Raw genomic sequence first — 26,767 nt, 5'->3', positions numbered from 1 at the left:
ACATTCTGGATAGGATTTCAAAGCTACCTAAACCAAAGTGCAAATAAAATGGAGGGAAAGATATTCCAGCTTAAGTGTATCAGTCTCACTGTCTTTGATAATCTTGAATTACCTATTTATAATCATGGTGTGTTACTTGTATGGTCCATTTGGTGCAGCCATTACACTTTGGTACAAATACCAAATAACATCAGGTCTTAGACTTGGTTTATTGGTAGTTTTCTTGTCTCTGAGACAGAAGGTTCTGGGTTCAGTTTTGTAGACTTGAGCACATAATATAGGCTGATTGTGAAGGAGTGCTGCTCTCATCGAAATCCTGTTTTCCAGAGGACCCATTTATATGAAGCCCTTTTGTCCCTCTCCGAGATGTAAAGATTCCCTGGGGAGGGAATGGCCCAGTGATGATGTTGGTGGACTTTTAATCCACAAATCTAGATAAAGTTCTGGGCAGCCAGATTTGAATTCCACTTTGGCAAATGATGGAACTTGAATTTATTTTTAAAAAATAGAATTGGATTTAAGTGTCATAATGATGACCATGACTCCATTGTCGATTGTTGGAAAAACCCATCTAATGTCTAACTGGTATCCTTGTCTGGCCTACATTGCTAGGGTCTGGAGTCACATGTAGGCCAGACAAGGATACCAGTTAGACATTAGATGGGTTTTTCCAACAATCGACAATGGAGTCATGGTCATCATTATGACACTTAAATCCAATTCTATTTTTTAAAAATAAATTCAAGTTCCATCATTTGCCAAAGTGGAATTCAAATCTGGCTGCCCAGAACTTTATCTAGATTTGTGGATTAAAAGTCCACCAACAACATCACTGGGCCATTCCCTCCCCAGGGAATCTTTACATCTCGGAGAGGGACAAAAGGGCTTCATATAAATGGGTCCTCTGGAAAATAGGATTTCAACGAGAGCAGCACTCCTTCACAATCAGCCTATGTTATGTGCTCAAGTCTACAAAACTGAACCCAGAACCTTCTGTCTCAGAGACAAGAAAACTACCAATAAACCAAGTCTAAGACCTGATGTTATTTGGTATTTGTACCAAAGTGTAATGGCTGCACCAAATGGACCATACAAGTAACACACCATGATTATAAATAGGTAATTCAAGATTATCAAAGACAGTGAGACTGATACACTTAAGCTGAAATATCTTTCCCTCCATTTTATTTGCACTTTGGTTTAGGTAGCTTTGAAATCCTATCCAGAATGTAAGCAAAGCTAAATTCTTTCATACAGAGAGTCATACAGCATAAAAGCAGGCCCTTCAGGCCACTGTCTGTGTTGACCAACAAAAGCTAATCCCATTTACGTCTATAGCCTATGATGGCCTGGCACTTTAAGTGCTCATCCTGATGCTTTTTAAATGGAGAGCGAGTGCCTGCCTCTGCCTGCCTCCACCACCCTCTCAGTTAGCATGTTTGATATTTCTACCACCATATGGATAATAAACATTTTCCTCCTATTTCTAATCCACTTATGGCTCACCTCACACATGTGTCCTCTGGTCTTGGATACGTCTGCCATGGGGAATGCGTTCACACGATTCCCCCCTCTGTATGTCTCTCATATTCTTGAGTATCTCAATCAGATTCTTCCTTAGCCTTCTCTTTCCAAGGTAAATAAACCTAACCTGTCCAGTTTCTCCTCTTACTTGTCATCCCAGGCAACATCCTGGTTGGTCTCTGCACCCCCTCCAGAGCATTCACATCCTTCTGATAGTGTGCCAACTGAACTGCCCTCAGTATCCCATCTGTGGCGAAAACAATGCTCTCTACTGTTGTAACAAGACTTCCTTGCTCCTATATCCTCAAACTCTGGGTTATGAAGGCAAGTATCCCATTTGCCCTGTTCATCACCTTGTCCACTTGTGCTGACACCTTCAGGGTGTCTATGAACTTGTCAACCAAGGACTCTTTGTTCCTCAGTACTCCCTAGGAACCCACCAATCATTCTGTATATCCTTTCCTTATTAGACATTCCAAAATGCATTGCCTCACACTTAACAGGATTAAATTCTATTTGCCATTGCTCTGCCCAAATTACTAGCTGAGCTTGAGATGGTCCTCCGCATTATCAACACCACCACCAATCTTTGAGTCCATTTGCCAACCACTGAGCACTCTCCTTTCATACAGGACAAATGTTACTTTTCTTCTTGAATTGGAATTCTTACTAATTATTCTGATTGGTACAGCATTCAAGTTTTGTACTACCAAGTGACTACAAGTATAACTGTTAAAAACCATGATGGTTTTTTTTTGTGTGTCTGAGTACCTTAGACTTATTTCAAGATCCCTAATTACATGAAAACATGAGCTTGAAACTGATTTTTCTTTCCCTCACTGATCTTGTTCTGTTAGTTCTAACACCTGTACTTGGCCCTGAACTTCTCAAGTCCAGACATTTTGTAAAATATCCTTGTGTATGACAGTATGATGTTTTCTGTTTCCTTGTGTTCTCACACAACCTCTGAATTAACTTATTTCAAATTACTTTGAAATAACCTTTAAACATTTTTATATAATGTTCTACGTTTCCTATTAAGCACTTAATATTCGCCAGACACGTGCATAAACGTTTGTATGATGCCTTTAATTTGGGGCAAACTTCACAAGAACATCATCGACCAGACTCTCTGGACCAAAGAAAGAGTTAAAAAGAGAGCTAAACTTGATGAAAAAGTTCTCTCTAGAGGACTTAAGACCTAATGCTTCTTTCTGCTAAGTGGTTGCAATTTTGCCTCTGAGTCAGTTGTGGGAAAAGATTCATTTCATTTAACGTACAATCTAGCAAGTGTGTGACTGCCTGTCAATGCTCCATTTTCCATGTCCTTTGAATAGCATTAAATGGAAGTTCCAGCTCTTCTTGTACACAAGCTTCTGTGGCACAGTTGAAAGTAATAACTGGAAGCTTTCCCATTTTAAAAACAAAAACCGAAATTGCTGGAAATGCCCAGCAGGCCTGGCAGTTTCCCTGGAGAGAAATCAGTTAATGCTCGGGTCCAGTGATCCTTCCTCACAACAATCTAGTTCTGCGGAAGACTCACTGAACTCAAAACGTTAATTCTGATTTCTCGCCACAGGTGCTGTCAGACCTGCTGGGTTTTCCCAGCAATTTCTGTTTTTATTTCTGATTTCCAGCATCTACAGATCTTTTGGTTTTCATAGCCAACTTCTTCCTTTAACCAGCCCCAGTGAAAGAACAAATGACCGTTTCTCTCACCCGTTGCTGAGAGAATGGGCCTTGGGTATGTCCAGTTGTTGACTTGGCCTGCAAAGCAGTGACTGTAATTTGTCCACTGTAGATGCTTTAGATTATTGGGCAAGTACCTGAAAAGCGTTATATAAATCCAAGCAGTTTTATTTACATTGAGAACTGGAAGGTGAACACTTCATAGAACATAATTTAATTTTGACACTTGTTGAATTCTATCGTCCCTCACTGAGAACCCCTCCTCCAACGTCGGTCATTTCTGTTTCAAGTAAGATTGTAACTTCTTTACATAATCATCATGTTTCTCAAGTATCTGGGCCAGGCAGTAGATCTTATGCTTGATATTCTGACCAGAAACAGGTGCGCTCAATAGTGGGACCTAATGAAGACAATGTATTTGCACAGTAACTTGTTGTAAAATAGTTACGTTATGGGTCAAAATTCTATATGTTTATTTTTAGCTGAGACCTGAGATATACTTCTACTTTATAACTCATTGTATGTGTGTAGAGCTTTAGAAGTAGCATGTAATGTTATTCCACTTTTCTTAACAATTAGTGATTTTCAAAATGTCGGATTGTGTATCATATACATTTATCTGAACACACAGGACTATGTTCCAGCTTCTTTGTACTTAAATTTCTGATTTCTTTTCTGCTGCAGCTGCTTAAATTCATGTATAGGTGTTGGTTTCTGTGAATGTCTCTGTCTCTGTGCTGGAATAGAAGTACAATATTTCTGAAAAACAAAAAGCCTTGTTCGCAAGTAATTTAGGATGGTCTAACTGCTCCTTCCTCCTTTGCTGACTGACAGTGGATTACAGGAGGAGTTGATACTTGACCCCGGAGAGGCACGATTATTTGCGTGGGCTGATCCTACTGGTGTCAGGAAACTTAATTGGGGATGCGCCTGGAAAACAGCAGAACTTGACCTGCTGAAGGTATGTAGCTATCTCCTGTAATAATGAATTCTGGGAAAAGAAAGGTTTCTCCGTACTGACCTCACTGAATAGCTGAGCAATTAAACCATGTGAAGGTGCTGCAATACAGATGTTAGCTTTTGACTCAACTTTAACCTGTTAAGAAAGGTCATAATTGTAGTGTCACCATTGAGGTGGACATACCTTAAGCAGTCACCTGAAGGTGTAGGTGAGAGTTGCATGGCCATTTGAGTCCAGTAAGTTGGAGCCCTCCATGAGCAGTGCCCGTGTTGAATACACATTGTTGTAATGGCGATTAGTCCTGAGAATTGAGGGATCAAGGCATTAAGGAACTGAACGTGAGGTCAGAATGAGAACTGTTTGATAACTTCTCAGACATGAACTTACATCAACATGTAGAGCATCAGTCAAAATTATTCCACTCGGTCTGAGTTTTCAGAACTGATTTTCATCTATGAGATGAAATTTTCAAATTCCAGATGTTCAATTTTCTTGGCTTCAAGCAAGCTCTCCTCCGCATCCTGCTTATTGCTAACACAAAAGTAGGCTTTTTTTGTTCTTCGAGGAGAAAGTGAGACCTGCAGATGCTGGAGATCAGAGCTGAAAATGTGTTGCTGGAAAAGCGCAGCAAGTCAGGCAGCATCCAAGGAACAGGAGATTTGACGTTTCGGGCATGAGCCCTTCTTCAGGCCCGAAATGTCGAATCTTCTGATCCTTGGATGCTGCATGACTTGCTGCGCTTTTCCAGGAACACATTTTCAGCTTTTTCTGTTCTTCACAGTGGAAGTTGCATTGTCTCTTTTTCTCTGTTTCTGGCTCTGTCTCCAAAAACTCAGCTGTCTGTTTTGTGGATCAAGTGTGAAATCTGTCACTCGATTTGCAAAACATTTCTGTTTGTGTTTATTTTCCCGTGATAACCAGATCAAAAAGCTTTGGTCTGTTTCCATTCACAGGGTTTAGTATGACTACCATTTGTCCTGTGTGGAAAATTGTGATTCTATCTTCGAGTAAAGCTGACATTTTGAAGTCTTGGATTTGCAACAATTACTTTTCTTCATTCATAATTCAAGGTTCTTGAATGGTCGCCTTGAATTGGAAGACAATGCATGTAATCTGCTTTCAACAGTAGATAGCAGAGAGATTGGGGTAATACAGATCTGAGATTTGTTAGAGAAAAGTGCTGGAATATACTGCAGGTGGGGCATCCTTTATCCGTGTGTGTGAAACTGAAGAGATGTTGAAAACTGAAGTTCTTGACCTGCATAGGTGTGGTGAGTTCAGATCCACTGGGGAAAATAAACATCACTTTTCGGTCCACGTGTACCAGAATTTGTTAGGTGCACCCAGAAGGGATTCTTGAAACAATATGTAGATAATCCAACTAAGGAAGGGGACTGAATTGGGGAATGAGCCTGGTTAGGTCTTTGAAGTTCAAGTGGGGTAGCATTACAGTAACAGATCATAATTCCGCAAGTTTTAAGGTAGTTATGGAAAAGGATATGGCTGGTCTTTGCGTGAAAGTGCTAAACTGGGGGAAGGCTAATGAGAACAGTTAGGAACTGATTAGATTCCCTGCAATAAGGCCCTTCAGCCCAACAATCCATACTGACCCTCTGAAGAGTAACCCACCCAGACCCATTCCCCTACCCTATATTTACCTGACTTTATGCACCTAACACTATGGGCAATTTAGCATGGCCAATTCACCTGACCTGCACATCTTTGGATCGTGGGAGGGAGCTGGAGCACCCAGAGAAAGCCCACGCAATCGCAGACAGTCGCCTGAGGCGGGAATTGAACCCAGGTCCCTGTGAGGCAGCAGTGCTAACCGTTGAGCCACCATGTCGTCACAGAAACTGGAAAAGTTAGATTGAGGGCAGTTATTTGGAAATAAATTTACCTTTGTGTGCGAGTCTTTTAAAAGCCAGTTGAACAGATTTCAGGACCTCCTATTCCTATGAGGGTGAAAGATAAAGATGACAAGATTCAGGCACCTTAGATAATGAGCGATGTTGAGCGTTTATTTAAAAAGAGAAAGGAAGCAGGAATCAAACAAGACCCTTGAGTTTAAAGGAAGCAGAAAAGAACTTTAAAAAAAAAAATCAGGATGGCTAGAGAGGCCATGAAATGTTCTTGGCAAGTAGGATTAAAGAGAATCCCAAGACATTTTGTGCTTATTAGTTTAATAGAATTTTTTGAGGAAGTGACAAAAATGAGTCAGAGGTTAAGCAGTGGATGTTGTCTGTGTGGACTTTACTAAAGCATTTGCCAAGATCCCCCATGGTGGGCTGATCCAGAAGATCAAATTGCATGGAATCCATGGTGAGTTGTCAAATTGGATCCAAAATTGACTTGGCCAAAGACAGAGGGTAGTTGTGAAAGAGTGTTTTTCTGACTGGAAATCTGTGACCAGTGGTGTTCCACAAGGATCAATGCTGGGACCTTTTGTTTATAATATATGTAAATGATTTGGATGAAAATATTGGTGGTGTGATTATTGAGTTGCGTATTATAAAAATTGGAGTTATTGATAGTGAGGAAGGATATCAAAAGATCCAGCAGGATATACATCAGCTGGAAAGCTGAGCAGAGAAATGGCAGATGGAGTTTGGTCTGGGTCATTGTGAGGTGATGCATTTTGGGAGGTCACGTGCTAGAGGAAAGTATTTAGTAAATGGTCAGATCCTTATGGACATTGATATACAGAGGGATCTTGAAGTGCAACTTCTTAGCTTCCTGAAAGTGGCAACACAAGTGGATAAGGTACGTGCCTTCATCAGACAGGGCATTGATTAGAAAAGTTGGCAAGTGTGTAAGGCTTGTATCAGGCCATGTTTGGAGTACTGTGCACAGTTCTAGTTAGTCACAATAACAAAGATGTAGAGGCTTAGGAGAAGGTGCAGAAGAGCGTTGAGGCTGGTGTCTGCATTGGTGTGTGTTAACTTTATGGGGAGGTTGGACAAACTTGGATTGTTTACGTCAAAGTGTCAGAGGCTGAGGGCTGACCTGATAGAAATATATAGAATTATGAGGAGCATAAGGTGGATAGTCAGAGTGTTTCCCAGTGTGAGGAATATCATAAACTAAGGAGCATAGGTTTAATGTGTGAGGGGGAAAGTTTAAAGGACATTTATGAGGAAGGTTTTTTTTTCCAACACAAAAGTAGCAGGTGCCTGGAATGCACTACCAGGGAAATGGTAAAAGCACATGCAAAAGCCACGTTTGAGGCATTTCGACACACTTGTGAAGAAGTCGAGAAGAGAGTGATATGGACCATGTGCAGTCAGATTGGATTTGTTTAAACTAGTACCGTCGTTGGCACAGACATGGTGGGCCGAATGGCCTATTCCTATGTTGTACTGTTGTATATAGCAAGGTGGAGTTGATGTGCACGTTCAGTTAGAATCTTATTAAATAGTGATGAGTTGTTTAGCTGCCTCCTACTGATTTCTTCATGACTAACCATTGGTATGGAGTGGACTAACACTCCAGAGGTTTAGTTCTCATCTCATCTGAAATAAAATCTGGAGTTAAAAAACGGTAACCGCAAAAATCTCTATGAATGTGTCTTTTTGGTCATAAAGCCCATCACTTGCACTTGAGCATGCAAACCTAGTTTCCCTTACCCAATCCAGCCATTGTGACTCTAATCCCACACAAGTGTGATTGACTTAGGGCTGGTTTCTGAGGTCGCTTAGCAAATTTATGAAATCCATAAAACTTTGCCGTAAAGTGATATCTCTTGGGAAAGCCGTGTACTAGGGAATGTAGAGTGAACCAAACACTTGATTTATCATTGCACTGGCTCCAAAATCCAAAAAAAGGTCATGGATGTAACAGCACAGGCTGAATTCTACAAGTTTCTATCTTTTTTCTGTTCTCGTCTTGGTTATCCTAATGCAGCGTAGATGAAATTTAGTTCAGTTTGATTATCTTGTTTCCATGTAGGCTACCACATAACAAGCAACTTGAAGAACTTTCTAACAAAACCCCCATCCCGTTTATCTCATTGATAAAATAACTTGTGTTTTCCAGGATCAGTTTGGGCAGTTTCTTTGGCAAAACAACAATCAGATTCACTGGGTATCTTTCCTTGATGGCCGACAGCGCGTGTTGGTGTTCACTGAGGATGTTGCAGTTATTTCTAAAGCACGGCAAGCTGAGGATCTGATGCAGTTTGACATGGGAGTTACTATTTCACTTCACAGCCTTGGACTGTCGCTTGTTAACAATGAAAGCAAACAGGAAATTGCATACATAGGAATTACCAGGTAAGTTTCCTATTTACTTTTGCTGTTTCAGTGTTTTAAAGAAATTATGACAAAAAAGGTGAGTAACCTGGTCAGGAAATATGGTCTTGGTCTTTAATTCTGAATTGTTTTTGTTCATTTTTTTTAATTAAGCAATGTAAGTAAAACTGCAGGAGGTGCTTCTTGCTCAGGATAAAATGCTAACAAAACACAAATTAATGAGTTTAATGAGAGACACTTTATAATAATACTGAATAATATTGAAGCAGGAAGTCCACCATTAAAATTTATAATATATGTGAAGAGAAATGCAACTTAGAGAATTCACCTCTTAAATGTGATGGAAGTAATGACTCATAAAAGGAAAAATAATGAGAAGGCATGGAAGGATGACATGAGAGACACCTTTTTCACACAGCAAATAGTTAGGGCACGGAATGCATACTGCTTGGGAATATGGTGGATGCAGGTTTAATTGAGACATTGAAGAGGGCATTGGATAATTATTTGGATAAAAGCTGTGCTGGCATCAGGAGGAAAGGCAGGAGATTGCATTAGGGAATAATGGGCTGAATAGCCTCCTGCAATGTGATAGTTCTGTGAACTAAATACTCCCGAACTCAGTGTAATTACTTCAAGCCTGTAATCTTCCAGATTCAGCAGTTTTGCAATTTAGCCTGGCTCAACTGGTAATACTTCCATTTCTAAAGACTGTTCACAGAATGCAACAGAATTGATAGATGAAAGGCCATTCAGTATGTATTAATTAATCCAACCATCAAGACTGGTTGCAGCATCAATCCGCATTATTTTTACTGCGTTATGATAGTTGAAACAAATCAATATTGGTGTTTTAAAAATATCTGGCTGTCATTCCTAAATTTTTCCTTGTTGTTAGCTTAACTCTTGGTCCCATTGTCCTACTTTTGCATTTTGCTTGGAAATAGTTTTCTTGGTTTACCTTTTCCACAACATCTCAGAAGCTGTAAAACCCAGAAGCTACTTCTTTGGCCCCTTTTTATACTTCGTATCCAACCTCTGGTTTTCTGTTCACATGTTACTTCAATAATCAGTGATGGCTCAAACATTCAACATTGGTGAATGGCCATGTGGTTTCAGCCTGCACTACTGCCAAATGGCTGCTTGTGCATTTTTGTCCAGAATTGGACACTTAGCTAAAGTGGTCTTTTCAGAATATAGTGTTGTCATAAGTTCCTCTAACGTGTCACCGACAGCACTGGGTGCATGGCTTAGCATTTTAATTAGCTTTGGTTGTTGCTGTGCATGAATTGACTGTTTTAGGCACTGAGTTCCTCAGGATTTTGTTTCATTTTCGTCTGTTAACATTGTTCATTAAATGCAAATCTATTTCCCTCTGATCCCTGACCATTTCTCATCTACCTGCTTCGCCTCAACTACATCAGTTGTTTGTTTCATTGTCTGCTGACAACTTCTAGCTCTACCTCAATACCATTTCTCTTGACACCTACAGTGTTGACAAACCATCCCACTCTATCCAATAGCCAGTATTGGGTGCACAAAAAAATTCTGCATTAATAATGAGAAGCCCACATCCATTGTCTCTGCTATTGCCACTGACTCCACTCCTCTCCCTTGGGACAGTCTGAGGCAGAACCAGCTTTTTTGCAGCCTTGCTGTCATATTTGACATGAAATGAGTTTTCTTATTATTCGCATCACAAAGACTGTGTACTCTCACACCCATCTGATTCAGCTTTGACCTCATGCTTGCCTTTGTCACCTTTAGACTTCACAATGCTAATGCAGGCAATCTGCCTGCTTATATGCTTTGTGAATATGTCATCTGAAACTCATCTGCCCTGTGCTTATTGATGTGGGATTGGTATTATTTGACATGCTTAACACAGCTTTGTTTTGTTCATGATTCCTTCATGATTATATTAGATTCCACACAGTGTGGAAACAGGCCCTTTGGCCCAACAAGTCCACACCGATCCTCTGAAAAGCAACCCACCCAAATCCATCTCCCTCTTACTAATGCACCTAACACTATGGGCAAATTAGCATGGCCAATTAACCAGACCTGCACATCTTTGGACTGTGGGAGGAAACCGGAGCACCCGGAGGAATCCCACGCAAACATGGGGAGAATGTGCAAACTCCACACGGACAGGCGCCCGAGATTGGAATCGAACCTGGGATCCTGGTGCTGTGAGACAGCAGTGCTAACCACTGAACCACCGTGCAGAATCCAGGTCATACTTTCAACCCTAATGATAATGTATATTTTGAATCCATATTTGACACTAGATCAACCTGATTCCATTTTACCTTCCTCTTTGTCCAATAACTCCCACTTTATTGATTTGTACCTAAAACTATTTTTTTATCTGTAAGAACTGGAATGAGTACCCTGTGGAATTTTAAAAAAAAATTAACCATTTCAAGATGTCCGATATTGAACTTTAATATCAAGTTGTTAATTTTGCTTCTGAGTCATTAGAAAGGGTATATTGTTCTTGAGTTAGCATAAGTCATTTGGAATATTTGCCATCTTGTTCGCATCTTTGTTTTAATTTAATTTTACACCTTGAAGTTTTCTAATTTCTTTGCCTCTGACTGATGAATTGCTGAAAGAACTTGTTTACTGTTAAATTTTGCCTCTACTTTTTTTCTAGGTGAAAGACTTAACTATATAAATCTTGCTAATAATCAACTGGTACTGTTGAGAAAATGAAACGCTGTCAGAGGTGCCCTCTTTGATTCCTGATTCATTGATTCCTGATGAAGGGCTCCGGCCCGAAACGTCAAATTTCCTGTTCCTTGGAGGCTGCCTGACCTGCTGTGCTTTAACCAGCAACACATTTTCAGCTCTGATCTCCAGCATCTGCAGACCTCACTTTTTACTCTGAGATAGTCAGTTATACAGCCTGGAAGCAGACCCTTCAGTCTAACTCGTTCTTGCCGGTCAGACGTCCCAATCTGACCTAGTCACATTTGCCAGCATTTGGCCCTTCCTATTCGTATACCTGTCCAGGTGCTTTTTAAATGTCATAATGGTACCAGCCTCCATCACTTCCTCTGGCAACTCGCTCCATACATGCACCACCCTTTGCATGAAAAAGTTGTCCCTTTTAAATCTTTCCCCTCGCACCTTAAACCTATGCCCTCTAGTTTTGAACTCACCCACCCTCGGAAAATGACCTTGTCTAGTCACCCTAACCATGACCCTCATGATTTTATGAACTTTTATAAAGTCATCTTCCAGCCTCCAATGCTCCAGGGAAAAAAGCACAGCCTATTCAGCCTCTCCCTGTAACTCAAATGGTCCAGTGCTGGCAATATCCTTGTAAATCTTTTCTGCACCCTCTCAAGTTTAACTACATCCTTTCTATTAGAAGGGTGACCAGAATTGTATGCAGTATTTTAAAAGTGCGTCACCAATATCCTGTGCAGCCACAACATGTCCCAACTCCTATACTCTATGTTCTGACCAATAAAGGTAAGTGCACCAACAATACTTCACCCCTTCATCTACCTGCAGCTCCACTTTGAAGGAAGTATGTCCCTGCACCCCTCAGTCTCTTTGTTCAGCAATACTCCCACAGACCTGCTGTTAATTGTACAAGTCCTGCCCTAGTTGACCAAAATGTAACACCTCATAGTTGTCTTAAATTAAATTCCATCTGCCATTTCTCGACCCATTGAATCAATGTCCCGTTGTAATCTGACATCATCTTCCCTGTCCCCATTTTGGTGTCATCTGCACGATTACTAACCATGCCTTCTATATTCACATCCAACTAGTTGATATAAATGAGTAAAAGCAGTGAACCCAGCACCGATCCTTGTACAGCACCGCTGGTCACAGGCCTCCAGTCCAAAAAGCATCCCTCTACCATTATCCTCTGCCTCATCATCAGGTGGTTGTGGAGGTTAAGATCATGCTCACAGAATTTATAGCCAAAGGAGTCCAGTGTTATGGAGATGTGATACAGTAAACAATCTTAGATTAAAACTTCCATCTTTTATAATGGGATATGCTGGTTTCTGTTCTTTGACCAGCATTATAAAAGATGAAAGTTTTAATCCAAGATTATTTATTGTATCATATCCCCATGAAACTGGACTCCTTTAGCTGTTAATTCTGTAATCATGATCTTAACATCCACAACCACCTGATGAAAGCTCTGAAAGCTAGGGCTTCCAAATAAACCTGTTGGACTATAACCAGGTGTTGTGATTTTTTTTAACTTTGTCCAATCCAGTCCAACACTGACATCTCCAACTCATATTTGAGATGAGTTGTTAATTTTCCATGTTTACAATTTGTGGGATCTTGGCACACTGAGACTTGAAAGGAATAATTTGAATGATGCACTTAGGCACATCCTGTGGTTAGAGTAAAATGCTATATTTTACTGCAAGTTAATTAAATGGCTTCTGGACTGGGTGTTGGTATAGAGGAAACTTGTAAAGTATTTGAGGGTGCAGGAAAAAAGCAGTGTGATACAAAAAATGCATGTGCTGTCACTGATTAATGCTACTAGTTTCTGTAATTAAATTACAAATCACATTGGACACTCTTGGAAATCACAGGTGAAGCTGGTGTCCAATGTTATGGAGCGGAATTATTTACACTTGCACCTTATTCTGGGCTGTGGTACTTGCACAGAAGGACAGTGTATTGAGAAGTTCTAACACAGAGTCCATTCAATCCTGCTTACCCATTTACATCCTCCTGATGAACCACTTCCAATCCTATGTTATTTTGCCCCATCAGAATTCTATTCTTTTCTCCATCATCACCTGCCTTTCCCTGAATCAGGCCTTTCCAAGTGTGGACCTGACATGAGGTCACAAGCTGAACTTTGGGGTTGTGAACTTTCATCCAATAATGGCCATCTCTTTTGATGCCTCCTTCCCCTGATCTCAGATCTTTTCCCTAATGCACAAAACCACTGCTCACTGAGTGTGACAGTTTTGAAGTTTTGAAATTGGATTACAGGGGGAAAATGTTTAGGACGTTTAGCCTTAAACGCATTTAAAAGCATCAGGGACAGGCAATAAATGCTAGCCAACCAGCGACACCCACCTCATACAAATTATATTTTTTTAAAAGTGATTAACTCCTTATGGTATTGAGCTCCACATTCTCACTACACACACTGACTATTGAAGTTGCTTCTGAATTCCTGATTTGATTTATTAGTAATTCGCTTACTTATTCCAGCAAGTTGATCAATGCTTTGCCGTTGGTAAATGTTCAGCCTGTCACAAACAAGGAGAACAGCTTCTCATATTACTTTAGGCAGGGAAAGGAGCTGGCACTTTCAAAGGTTACAGTGAGGCTTAGTTTCAAGTGCAGCTGAAGTCATGTCTACCAATGCAATTTAACTACAGTGTAAAATGTTCTGTCTTCTCAGCTTTGAGACTCAGTGAATGTTTTCTCATGTCGTGTGACAATCAATAATAATTTCACGGACATCATCACTCCCAGACTAGCTTTCAGTTCCAGAAAGATGAAATGAATCCTTCTGGAACTGCTGTGCATATGCATATGCATATGCCCATGCCCAGAGTGTTAGCCTGACCCTCTTGGAGTAGTAGTTCAGTGACTTTACAACTGCACCATCATCTCTCCCTTTCTCCACCATAGAAGACAGTTGGAGGTATACTTGCAATATTTGGAAGGTGAAGGTAGCAGATTCTCATTCGGTCAAGGATTTTTGGAGGTGGATTGAAATGAGCAATTCAAAACACACACATGAGCTGTGAAAACCAGGCAGGTTCAGTGGGCCTTTAATCCTAATTCATCTTTGCTTGTGATGTATGATGAAGTCTGAAGAAAATATATAAAAGCGTGTGTTATCTAAGCTTTGAATTCAGGTCACTTATCAAACTGACAGAGAACATCACCTATTGTAATGCCTATTGTTTTTCTCTCATCTTGCATCATCTTGTATGGTAATGTAGACAAAATGTTTTGATATGCATTTTTTTTGGGAAGAATTTGTGCAGTTTGTATGAAGGCACAATCTTTGAAATGCAGGACCCACTGTAGCTCAGCAACACTGGTTAAATTGCCATCGTCCAGCTGGCACACAAGCAGGTTAGCATTGATCCTTGCGTGTGAGAATGAGTTCACATCATATCTGTGACAATTAGAAATGCTACATTTCTACCTTGTTTTTCTCCACTGGTGACTGTGCAAGAGACACTATAGTTTGCTTTGCATGCACAACCTTCCTTTGAGAGGGGAAGATTCAAAGACACACACAAGTAGAAATTCCTATCTTTTTAAGGCACACTTTTGATCAATACGCATTTGTCTGTCTAAGCCTTGACTGTGCATGCAGAGAGTGGGACTAATTGACAATGGGAAGGCAACTCGCTCAATATATATATTTTCTTAGTAAAACTAGGATCATCGATACCAAAAATAAGGTTACACAAACGGTCTAAAGTTGAGCCATGCTTTCCTCTTTTGAACGTATGATGTGCACTTGTGAAGATGAGGAGACCTGTCCACTGGGTTGCATGTAGGCGAAGGTTAATATCTGTACTGTGTTTCGACACAGCTCAGCAGGACCCATGAGGCAATTTAACAGCTGAAGTAAAGAGGGAGTAATGCAATCAAAATTATACAATGCTAAGAGAGCTGAATGAAACACATGATTGCAATAGCTGATGGGAGTATTCTGATTTTAAGCAAAGCATAGAGAGAAAATCAGCCAAACCAAGGTCAGAGCTTGGTCAACAGAACTTTTGTCATGTTGACATGTGATGGATTTCGCATAGGAAATTTGAAGATCATCGACACTAGTGTATGTGATGTACGCATATTGCTTTTGGAATGTGCAATGTGTATCTTCGATGAGAATGTTTGTTTTAAAATTTTAAAATTAATGTTTGTCGTACTTCTGTTCTTGACTTCAAGTTAACATTTTAGTCACTATCACATTAAATTTTCTGACAGCCATTCTCACCTTAATTTGTTTTTTCCCTACATCTGGTAAAACATTTTACAGGATTGAATTGACAGTAATGATATAGAGCACCTCTCCACTATACTTTAAACTCAGTATCTTAAACATAGCAACTTAGTCTTTGGATCTGTCTCATCATGGCCTGAGTGGACAAACATCAATTTACCTGTGATTCCACAAGAGATATAAAATATATTCCTGGTCTTTTCATAGATATAAATACTTGCTTCACTTAAACTGATCTTGTTCCAGTGTGAGCACTTAATTCTGTACAGTTATCACAGAATGGATGAAAAGGTAAAAGGTTTGCCTTGCAACACACAATCAGGACTTGCATTTTAGTGTCAAGTAGCTGAGGAGTGCACCAATTGGAGAGGCTATGTTGTACACACTGAATGGAATTTAATCATTCCCCTTCTTTGTCTTCTCTTCAACCTCTGTCCCCCGCCCACTCCCAAAGAATATGGAAATAATGTGGAAAGCTTGCGCCATCCTAGCATGCCCCACATACAAGTCATGGTGGGAAAAATGGAGATTGGCCTCATGGTCCAAGCCCAGTTCAGACATTTAGAGTTATACAGCATGAAAGCAGACCCTTTGGTCCAATCAGTCCATGCCGACCATAATTCCAAACTAAACTAGTCCCATCTGCCTGTGCTTGGCCCATATCTCTCCAAACATTTTCTAGTCATGTACTTATCCAAATGTCTTTTAAATGTTGTAACGAAACCTGTATCCATCAATTCCTCTGAAAGTTCATTCCGCACACTATCTATGCTCATGTCTTTTTAAAATCTTTCTCCTTTCACCTTAAAAATATGCCCTCAGTCTTGAAATCCCTGACCTGAGAGAAAAGACAATTGCCATTCACCTTATGTATACACCTCATGATTTAATAAACCACTATAGGGTCATCCCTCAACCTCCTACACTCTAGGGAACAAGTCCCAGCCATTTGCGTGGCCATTGACTTGTACCAGGGGTGGAGCAGGGATGTTGGGCCGCACCATATTAGAGGGCTGCAAAAAGACAGGTCCTGAGGATCAGGTATCCTGTACCCCATGAGAGCAGTCACAGTGTCAGGGGCACCCTCACAGCAGAGCTCATCCTACTCTACTGCCCTATCCTCTGTATCATCCATCGATGCTATTGCTCTTGGTGTCCTGTAGCTCTGGCCATGGTGACTAATCCTAGCTGCACTACTGAGACTGAAGTGCTGCCAGTACCTAACTACACTGGCCTGCTTCTACAGCTATTAAATTCAGCACTGTAAGTTTAGATCATGAGTGCATGATTCAAAACTGACAATGAGCATTATCCAGCTTTTCCATTATGTTCTGTAAAAAAGCGAAGAGTAGTACTTCTGTGTGTAATGCATTTCTTGTGTGTTACTGTTTGGGGAACCATGACACAATTTCAATTTGAAGAAATAGGAGTGATTTTATTGTTCACATGGATATTTTAGACCTTTTCACGTTTGTTTTTATTTCTTGGTGGTTCTCCTCCCACGGCAGTAACTTGCTGTGGAGCTGCACTCGTCCTCAGAGCTAGTATGTTCGCCAAAAATTATCAGTTCAGGTTTGTCGAACCAAGCCTTGTAAAAGTGTGTGTATTTGGCATTGATTTGAGGACTGAATGGGGGGCTGAATTACAACAAATAGATCACTGGCATGTGCTTTTGTAATCAAGGGTGAATGTTGCTTTGGGATTCCAAACCAATGTGGAGAGGAAAGGAGAATGGTCATTTTTAAAGAAATAAATACACCCAAATTTGATGCAGTTTATACAAGTTTAAATCAAAAACAAAACTCCTGTGTCATTCCAATCAGTCCCCCATTGACAGACTTCTGATTTACAAAACCAAAAATGTATTCATTACAGCAGTTCAAATACAGGCTTGAGTACGTATACTGAAACCATTGCATCAAACATATGATAAGATCAGGAGTAATTCCAGGCCCCTCTGTACCAGGCAAGTTATGCAGAGTTTGATGTACGGAGTCCTATGTACTCTCCAGTGTGGTGTTAAAATGGACCTGTGCTTTTCTTGTGGAGGTGCCGGTGTTGGACAGGGGTGGACGAAGTTAGAAGTCACATGGCACCAGGTTATAATCCAACAGGTTTATTTGAAATTGCAAGCTTTCGGAGTGCTGCTCCTTCATCAAGTGCAGTGGAGGGAAGCATGCAGAATGCTGTATATAGGGGAAGATATAATGGCAAGATAATTCCAGGTAATTGTGTGTCAACAGATAAGTACAAATAGTGAGTGAAGTGTCGACCGTGAGTAAAGTGTCAACAGCTGAATAGCAAGTGAAGGGATGACCTATGAACCAATTAATTAAGGCAAAAGCCTTAATCTGTCGACATTGCACTCACACTGTTCGTACTGGTGAGCAGAAGACCAGATATTTAAGATTTTTTTTAATTCAGGAAAAACCGCGCGTTAGTTATTAATACACTTTTTTTAAAAGGCAAGTCATGTTTCACACTGAAGTCTTCAGTGAAAGTATGGAGGGGGCAGTTATATTAGTGTGTTAATATATTTGTATGGTCTTTTAAAAGGATTTTAAGGTGCATGGTAGAAGAAATGAAGTCAGTGGGATTAAAGGGGCAGTGGTAATGTGCATAGAATAAGATTATTCTCCGGTTGGAGTGCACTGTGTTGTCTTCTGAGCAGTTATTGGGACAAATCTCTAATTTTAAGAAATGTTAACTTTTCTGGGTTTGGATATGGGGGCACATTTTCAGAGACTACACAAACTGTGAGGTACACTGCAGTAGAATGCAGGAGATTGAAGACTGGTAAATGGATAGGAGCACCGCAGACTAAACTTAAAGCATTCAAATGCTGAAATGATATATTTTAGAATGAAGGCAGGAAAAAGAGAAACAATATCAAGTATATAGTGCAATTTTAATAGCGTGTAGGAGTGGAGAGACTTGGAAGTTCAAATGAACAAACGTTTTGAAGGTGATGAGATGTTCATAAATAAAAGCAAAATACTACACACGCTGTAAATTTGAAATGCAGAAAATGCTGTCAACCAAGTTTCCAATGATTCAGGAAACAATGATGTTGTGAAGTTGTAAAAAAAGCGATTTTTTTTTAGAAGTACATAAAACCATGTAAAAACCTAATGTTTGCTAAGAAATATGTACATGCCAAATAAAAATTTGAGTGGTCTATGTAAAATGTTGCACAACTGGTCGGCACGGCGGCACAGTGGTTAGCACTGCTGCCTCACAGCGCCAGAGACCCACGTTCAATTCCTGCCTCAGGCAACTGTCTGTGTGGAGTTTGCACGTTCTCCCCGTGTCTGCGTGGGTTCCCTCCGGGTGCTCCGGTTTCCTCCCGCAGTCCAAAGATGTGCAGGTCAGGTGAATTGGCCGTGCTAAGTTACACCTTCGTGTTAGGTGAAGGGGTAAATGTAGGGGTATGGGTGAGTTGCGCTTCGGCGGGTTGGTGTGGACTGGTTGGGCCGAAGGGCCTGTTTCCACACTGTAAGTAATCTAATCATATAAGTAATCTAAAACTGCAGTCAAGGAATAATTAATTGCTTAGTAGTTCCTTCAGATCACTCTTATTGAAGAAGGGAAGAGCCTATTTCTAATGTCAGTGTGCAAAGGAGAAGGAACTAAGCAGCTTATAGATGGCAATAGATTTTAAAAAGTTGGATTCTTTCAAAATACTTGCTCAGAAAGAAGAATGATCTTGATGTTAGACCTTTGAATTTAACAATTCTAAATCTTTGGAATCAGAATATATCTAAAGCAAACTTATTTGGAAAAGGTTTGGGATATGTGAATCAACTATCGAGCAGTAAGCTTATAACCTAATTTAAGGCAAATTGTAAATTGTTTTGAGATTAACAGATGATCGCTTGGAAAATGTGGATTCAGGATGGCAAGGCCTTATCAACATTTTATGGAATAGTTGAGTCACAGTTGGTTTATATACTTGGTTCTTCAGAATCCATGTCAAGAATCATGAACCAAGTTACAATTTAGTTTGGAAGCTAGACATTTGTAAGGTCTAAATGTGGAATGTGCAGCCTGTAAAGAACATCGGAGAAATGTGTTATAGCATCAATCTCCTGTGCCATTCTCATTTCAACCTCAGAAGGTAGGCTTCAGAAGCTTGACCGTAGGAACGGACAAAAAAAGTCATATTAATCACTGTGATGGGAAGGTCAAATGACAGATTACAGTTTTGGAAAAGGTAGAAAATAAACAAGAATTCAAGTCCAGCAGGTATGTTTACCAAAACATTGTGCAGTAAACTTAACAATGTCAGCCATTCCAGCTGATGCATATCTCCGTGGTCTTTGGAGAGAGACGGGATTTAAGTGTGGCTAACAAAGAGGGTTGATGTATGAAGAGATGGAGGACTTCTTATCCTTGTTCTCGATAATCTTTGCACATCAGATTTGCATTTTCCTTGTTTTTAACTGGTATTTCGTTGGAACTTTAGTTCTGGAGTCGTTTGGGAAATGAAACGGAAGCAACGATGGAGGCCCTTTAGTCAAAAGCACATCAATCTTTTGGAACAGAGCTATCAGACACACCAGACTGAAAAGACTGGGGAACACTGGATCAAGTTGGACAGTAACTTGGAGGTAACATGCAAATGGATGGTCTTATTAAGATCAGGTTCCAGTGGACCTGCCAGCTCATGACTGTGAATTTGCTTATCCTTCCAGAAACTCCAGCTTGCTCTATGCTTCCACTCAGTCAATTTACTGACATTTCCAAAACTCAACAAAATCTTAATGATTTTGATTTGCTGCTCCCTTCCTGAATGTTTACATAATTGACCCTTATAAAATTTGTTTACTGCCCCACTTCAACAGCAGCATTGGTAAGCATTTAGAAAGTTGTTTATTTTCAAGATTGTCATCTTTGGTGAGCTGTTTTCTGTTAGGTCTCATGATATTAGTTCAAACAAGGTGAATGCCATTAGTTCACAACCAAGCAAAATTATCATCATGCAACAAGCTTATAGTATTCCTAATGGTGGAAATGGAGTAAAACAAATACAACTTTTCTTTCCTTCACTCATGTGCCTCGGCTGAATCAAAGTCTATTTGATGTTTTAAGAGCTGTGCACAATTTAAAAGGCAAATGGCAGAGCATTTCTCCTATCTTCAGTCATTGTGGGAAATTGGATCTTATGTGCTGTTTTTAAATTTTATTTATCCCTTTGTATGTAATGTAATAGAGCACCAGATGGTAGAGTGAAAACTGTTTCAGGTGATGCAGTGAATTTCCTGTTTTGAGATTCCATGTTTATTGTGCTTTTAGGTTAATTTTCATGTTATGCAAATCCGTTTGCCTCAGCGATTGAGCATTAGGCGGAACTTTTTATCTGGCATTCAAGTTGAATTTAAGCAGTCTGCTCATCACAGGAGTTTGCGTGCTCAGTTGAACTGGCTGCAGGTAATGTTCATTGGTTTGTCAGCTTATTGCTTGGGCTTCTCTGGTTCTTATGTTTGTGAATGTGTTTTGTAAAGGCGATTATATCCTAAGTAGAGTGCAACTAAATGTTCACTTTATCTGCTGGGCATTTAAAACTAGTCAACCTCAGTTTAAGGGATAATGGCTTACAGGGCTGTGCATAATATTTGGCAATTTAAAAAATGATGTAGGTGCATCATGGTGTTAAGAGGCAATCTGTAGTTGCTTGATGATCTAAAATGTTTTATAGGAAAGTTTGAAAAACGAGCAGAATGAGGGCCATTCGGTCACTCAATCCTCCCCTGCCATTCAATAAAATCGTGGCTGATGTGTGTTTTTTTGAGTTCCACATTCCCATCTACTGATGACCTTTGACCCTAACAAAAATCTATTCAATTCCACATTCTGAGGTGGAGTATTTCAAAATTGTGCTGCCCTCAGAAACAAAAATTCCCTTCATTTCTGTTCTCAAAGGTCAACCCCTTGTTCTGAACTCCTCAACAAGAGGAAACTTCCTTTCCACATCTGTCTGTCAAGGCCAATTTGCACATTGTGCACTTCAATCGGGTCACCCGTACTTGTCTAAATCCATTGGAACTGAGCCCAGTCTGTTCAACCATTAGTAAACCTGCTCTGAATCACTTCCAATGCATTTATATCCTTCCTGAAACAAGAAATTTGCCCTTGGTTTTTGAGATGGAGTCTGACCAATGCCCGATATCATTGAAGCATTGTGTCTTTAGTTTTCAATAACCTAATGGACAACTTGACCACTTAGAGACAACCTCTTTCGTTTAAAGGTTAAACCCTGTCAGTTAAGTGTCAATCCGTATTAATTGGAGCACTATCCATGTCAATGCCTCTATCGATTATCCTGGCTGTGTTTTGTTTTTGCTGACTTCTGAGGGAACATTAATTTTCAGGAGTTGCCTTAATAGGCCGTGAGGTGGATATCACTGGCAGGATCAGATTTTGTAGCTTTACAAATCATTCTTGAAAGTGGCGGTGAGCTAAAATTGAGTCACGTCGGGAAATAGTTTGTGAAGCACTGCTGTAGCTTTTTGCTTCACTTCATATGTACGTAATCCAGCAGGTCATGTTCTGTTGTTAGTGTGGGCTTATCCTGTGTTATATGCACTCACTTCAGAGGTGCACTCATTGAAGGCAAAGGTCGCTGGTGATCAGACACACATGCACTGGTCCACACCTTCAGACAATAATAGAGAGTAAGCAAAGGGAAAACCAATGTTTCTATCCAGTTAATGTCTTAATAATTCCATGTACTCGGTGACCAAGAAACATTTGCCTAAGATGATTGTTCGATCTCAGGAGATATTATGCTCAGTTCTGGATGCCGTACTATAGGAATGATCTGTATGTACTGGAGAGAGTGTTGAAGCAATATATGTGAATGGTTCCAGGTATAAGGAGTTGCAGTTTTGAGGATAGATTGAAGAGATGTGACTCTTCTTGGAGAGAGGAAGGCTAAGAGATTTCAAATAATGAGGGTGCTGGATGGAGTAGATGTGGGGGATTTCTTTTTTTTTTACTGTTTATGAGAGGATCCAAAATAGGAGGTCAAAGATTTAACATGATCTGCAAAAGAAGCATTTGCAGTATGAGAAAAATCTTTTGCGCACAATAGCACCGGGATGCATTGCCTGGAAGTGTGGTGAAGGCACATTTAGTTGAGACATTCAAGAGGGATTGGATAATTGTTTTTATTGAATTAATGTGCAAGAGTGGGAGGAAAAGGCAGGAGAATTGCAGTACATCACAATGCTCATTTGGAGAGCCTGCAGCAGGCATGATAGTTGAGCCAAGTTAGGGAGATGAGCTTTGAAGCTCAGATGAATGCGACACAGTCTTACTGAGACATATTAGATGCTGAGATGGCTTGATTGGATTAGAGGCTGAGAGGGTGTTTTCCTTTGGTGTATCTTGAACTTGAGGCCTAATTTAAAAATGACGTGTCCCATTTAAAATGAAGATAAGGAGAAATTTTATTTCTAAGCATCATTAATCTTTGGAATTTTATGTTGGAGAATAGTTGAGGCTGGTGCATTGGACATCTTCAAGGCTGAGCAACAGAGTAGAGGATTGTGGAACAGGCAGGAAAGTGGAAAGGAGTCATGCCATGACCCTATTCAGTAGTGGAACAAGGTTGATGGACCAAGTGGCCTACTCATGTTCCTATGTGTTCTTACATGATACATGCAAGTAAGTGGGATTTGGAGCATGCTAATTCTGGAACTTTTCATTCAGAAGGGCATGTCTCCAACCTTTGCTGGGAAAAGGAGTATGGGATTAGAAAACAGAACGAAGTACTTCTAGTACTACAGCATGGAAACAGACTCCTTCGGTCCAACTCATCCATGCCAACCAGACATCCCAATCTGGCCTAGTCCCATTTGCCAGCATTTGACCCATTCTAAACCCTTCCTATTCATTTACCCATCCAGATGCCATTTCAATGTTGTAATTGTACCCATCTCCTCCACCTGTGTCAGCTTGTTCCATACCTGTAACACCCTGCACAGCAGCACAGTATCTCAGTGGTTAGCACTGCTGCCCTACAGCGCCAGGGACCCAGCTTGAATTCCACTCTCTGGCAACTTTGTGTGGAGTTTGCAAGTTCTCCCTGTTTCTGCATGGGTTTCCCCATACAGTCAAAAGATGTGCAAGTTAGGTGGATTGGCCGTGGGAAATTGCCCATAGTATCCAGGAACATTTAGCTTAAGTGGATTGATGATGGGAAACACAGGGTTACAAGGATGGGTGGAGGAGGTGAGTCTGGGTGGGATGATCTTCAAAAGGTCAGTGTAGACTTGATGAGCTGAATGGCCTGCTTCCACACTGGAAAGATTCTGTGATTCTCTGCATGAAAACGTTACTCCACAGGTCCTTTTTAAAACGTTTTCCCCCTCACCTGAAACCTATACTTTTGGGCTCTACTTTGGTGAAAAATAGCTTTTTACCCTATCCATGCCCCTCATGATTTTGCAAACCCTTATAAGATCACCCCTCAGCCTCCGATGCTCCAGAGAAAAACACCCAGCCTATTCGGTCTGTCTGTATAATTTGGCGACATTATCCTGGCAACATCCTTGTAAATTATTTCTGCACCTTCTCAAGTTTAATAACATCCTTCCTATAGAAAGACTACCAGAAGGTGCTCTCCAGTCATAAGGTGCAGTAAAACTGAGAGAATCTGCACTGAGAGAATTCATGACGATAGCAAAAATAAACAGTTTAAAGTCTTGATGTTTTGGAATACAAGATATAGTTCTGTTGAATTTTGGAGCAATTTCTCTGTTACAGGTTGATAACCAGTTGCCTGGTGCAATATTTCCAATAGCTTTCCATCCAGTACCACCTCCGAAGTCCATTGCTTTGGATTCAGGTCAGTACTCAAGTGAATCAATACTTTATTACCTATAATTACAATCATTTACTCATGCATATTGCAAATACTGATAGTTTTATGTGTCCTCTGTTTAGAACCAAAACCATTTGTAGATATAAGCATCATCACAAGATTTAATGAACACAGTCAAGTCATGCAATTCAAGTGAGTATCTTTTCTTTATACTTTTAACAGTGCTACTTCCATTAAGACTAATGTGCTAGATTATTAGAAAATTATTACATTATTGTAGCTATTAGGAATTATTAATAAGCATCAAACACCGCACTGGTAGAGTCAAGCTGTTCATCAGATTCCTCCTTGGTGACTGGGGTTCAAACGCAGTTGCAGGTGCAGACTGGAGGGTGCCCTCTCTGATTGAGGACTGTGCGATCAGACTGTGAACTTCCGTCCTTTGGGATTTGGGGTCAGGCCCAGATGTGGGATGAAATATGTTGCAGAAACTTTGATCATAACAGGTTGGAACCTCACTGGAATGTTGTGATCGACTCTGGGCATCAGATTTTAGGAAGGATTTCAAAGGCCTTGGAGAGAAATCAGTTGGAGCTGGCCGAAATGGTACCAGGGTTTGAGGGACTTCAGTTATTGCCGAGAGATTGGGGTGCCTAGGTTATCCCCCTTGTTAAACAAAGATGTACAAGATCTATTCAGAATCCTGAAAGGTTTTGATAGAGTAAATGAGTTGAAATAGGTTCCATTTTTGAAGGAGATCAGATAATGTTACTAGACCGTCAATCCAGAGGGCAATACTTCAACTTCAGAAACGCCAGTTTCAAATAGAATTCCATCAATTAATAAAGCTTGAATAAAATGTGAATTTCAGTGATGATGACTATGAAACTACTGGATTGTTTTAAAAAAAACTAGTTTCGTGATGCCAATCAGGGAAGGAAATCTGCAGTCCTTATCCAAGGATCAAGCCTACATGTGACTTCAGACCAATGGAAATGTGGTTGATTTTTAACTCCTCAGTAATGGTCCAGCAAGACACTCAGAAGGGTTCACTAAGAATTAAACTAAATGTACCACCTCCAAAGAGAAGAATGTGGCCTTAATTAGGGAATGCTACGACTTTTCCTCTTTCTTCCTCTTTTGTATCCAAGATTTATGCCTAGATGCTTGTACCTAAGATAGTTCCATTATAGGCAGCCATAATAAAAACTTCTCACTGTATTCCTGTATACGTGATAATAAAGGATATTGTATTCTGTTCTAATTTTACTGGGGGTTGGGTATATTGCTTGCCTATTGCAAATGATCTTTTAAAAAATGCTCCCCAGCAACTGTGTTACTTGTGGTAACATTAACAAGCAGAGATTGGGACATCTGCTCCTCAGTGGAAGCATCTTCATACCGAGACTGCAAGCAATACCATCACAAATAGTGATAGTGACCAGACGCAGGTAAATCCTGGCAAACACAAAATGAGGCCATGATATTGGGGGCCTGCCCCGATACACAAACTGAATAGACCTCACAGCATGCAACTCCCTTTCCTTCCCGCTTTATCACCAACCTTCCCACTTTTGATCACATCCCACTGCTAAGAATTGCACCTGGGAGTCCCCCAGGTATGTCGTGGAGATGCTGGTGTTGGACTGGAGTGGACAGACAAAGGAGCAGTGCTCTGAAAGCTTGTGATTTTAAATAAACCTGATGGACTATAACCTGGAGTCAAGTGGCAACTTTGCCCCTCAGATAGTTAGACAAAAGCTGCCAGTCATTCTCACTGAATTATACCTCTCAGCTAGTGTTCCAAACTCCCAGCTATCCTTCAGTGCACCCTGTTCCCATTTGCAGGACAGATCCATCAGAGGTGTTGTCCGAATAGTATGCAGGTAGGACCACAGTGTAAACTTCACTGGTACTACTAATCGCTTGTACCATATTAGAATCTCTTTGGAAACAAGAAGTTAAAAGGCCAGTGGTGATGTGTACTTGTATGTTTTTGAAACGATGCCTTGTTTGGAATGCATGTGCCTTTTGTTCTAGTCTTTAAATATGGGATAACTTTATTATGATGTATTTCTTTCTTCTAGATACTTTATGGTCCTGATTCAGGAAATGGCGGTGAAGATCGATCAAGGGTTTCTCAGTGCAGTTATAGCACTGTTTACCTCAGCATCAGATCCTCTGGCAGTGACTCAAAAGGTAATGCCTGTTATTGTCATGTTTTTAACTCATTGGTGTTGGTTTCATTGCCCAATCATGAGTTCTATTATTAGAAACTTTTATATCAATTTAATAACAAAAACAGTTTTATAATTGAACAGTTTAATGGAGTGATAGTCATATGCAGTGTTCACAAATGCAGCTCAGATGATTGTCTAATGCCAGTTGGCTCCAATCTGAACTTTTGTGCTGCAGGTCAATTTACTCCCACTTGATGGGAGGAAGGGTGGGGTACACATAATGGTTTTAGGCTACTGTTAAATCTAGGTCAATAAAAATGCTGTTGATTGGTGTGTTACCAACTGGTTCTGGGTAGTTGC

General features: G+C 40.3%; 1 protein-coding gene across 1 annotated transcript in view; it reads left to right on the top strand.

Moving 5' to 3' along the window:
• vps13c (vacuolar protein sorting 13 homolog C) overlaps positions 1-26,767 on the top strand; it is a 286,385-nt gene that overhangs the window by 227,450 nt on the left and 32,168 nt on the right. Inside the window, exons 64-70 of the mRNA XM_060853895.1 lie at positions 4,048-4,174; positions 8,210-8,445; positions 19,866-20,010; positions 20,696-20,830; positions 24,170-24,251; positions 24,350-24,419; positions 26,315-26,426. Coding sequence (XP_060709878.1) covers positions 4,048-4,174; positions 8,210-8,445; positions 19,866-20,010; positions 20,696-20,830; positions 24,170-24,251; positions 24,350-24,419; positions 26,315-26,426 — 907 coding nt within the window. The remainder of the gene's footprint in view (positions 1-4,047; positions 4,175-8,209; positions 8,446-19,865; positions 20,011-20,695; positions 20,831-24,169; positions 24,252-24,349; positions 24,420-26,314; positions 26,427-26,767) is intronic.

The sequence above is a fragment of the Hemiscyllium ocellatum genome, chromosome 42, assembly GCF_020745735.1.
Source record: "Hemiscyllium ocellatum isolate sHemOce1 chromosome 42, sHemOce1.pat.X.cur, whole genome shotgun sequence".
Lineage (NCBI taxonomy): Eukaryota > Metazoa > Chordata > Chondrichthyes > Orectolobiformes > Hemiscylliidae > Hemiscyllium > Hemiscyllium ocellatum.
This window is presented reverse-complemented; position numbering and strand designations above follow the sequence as displayed.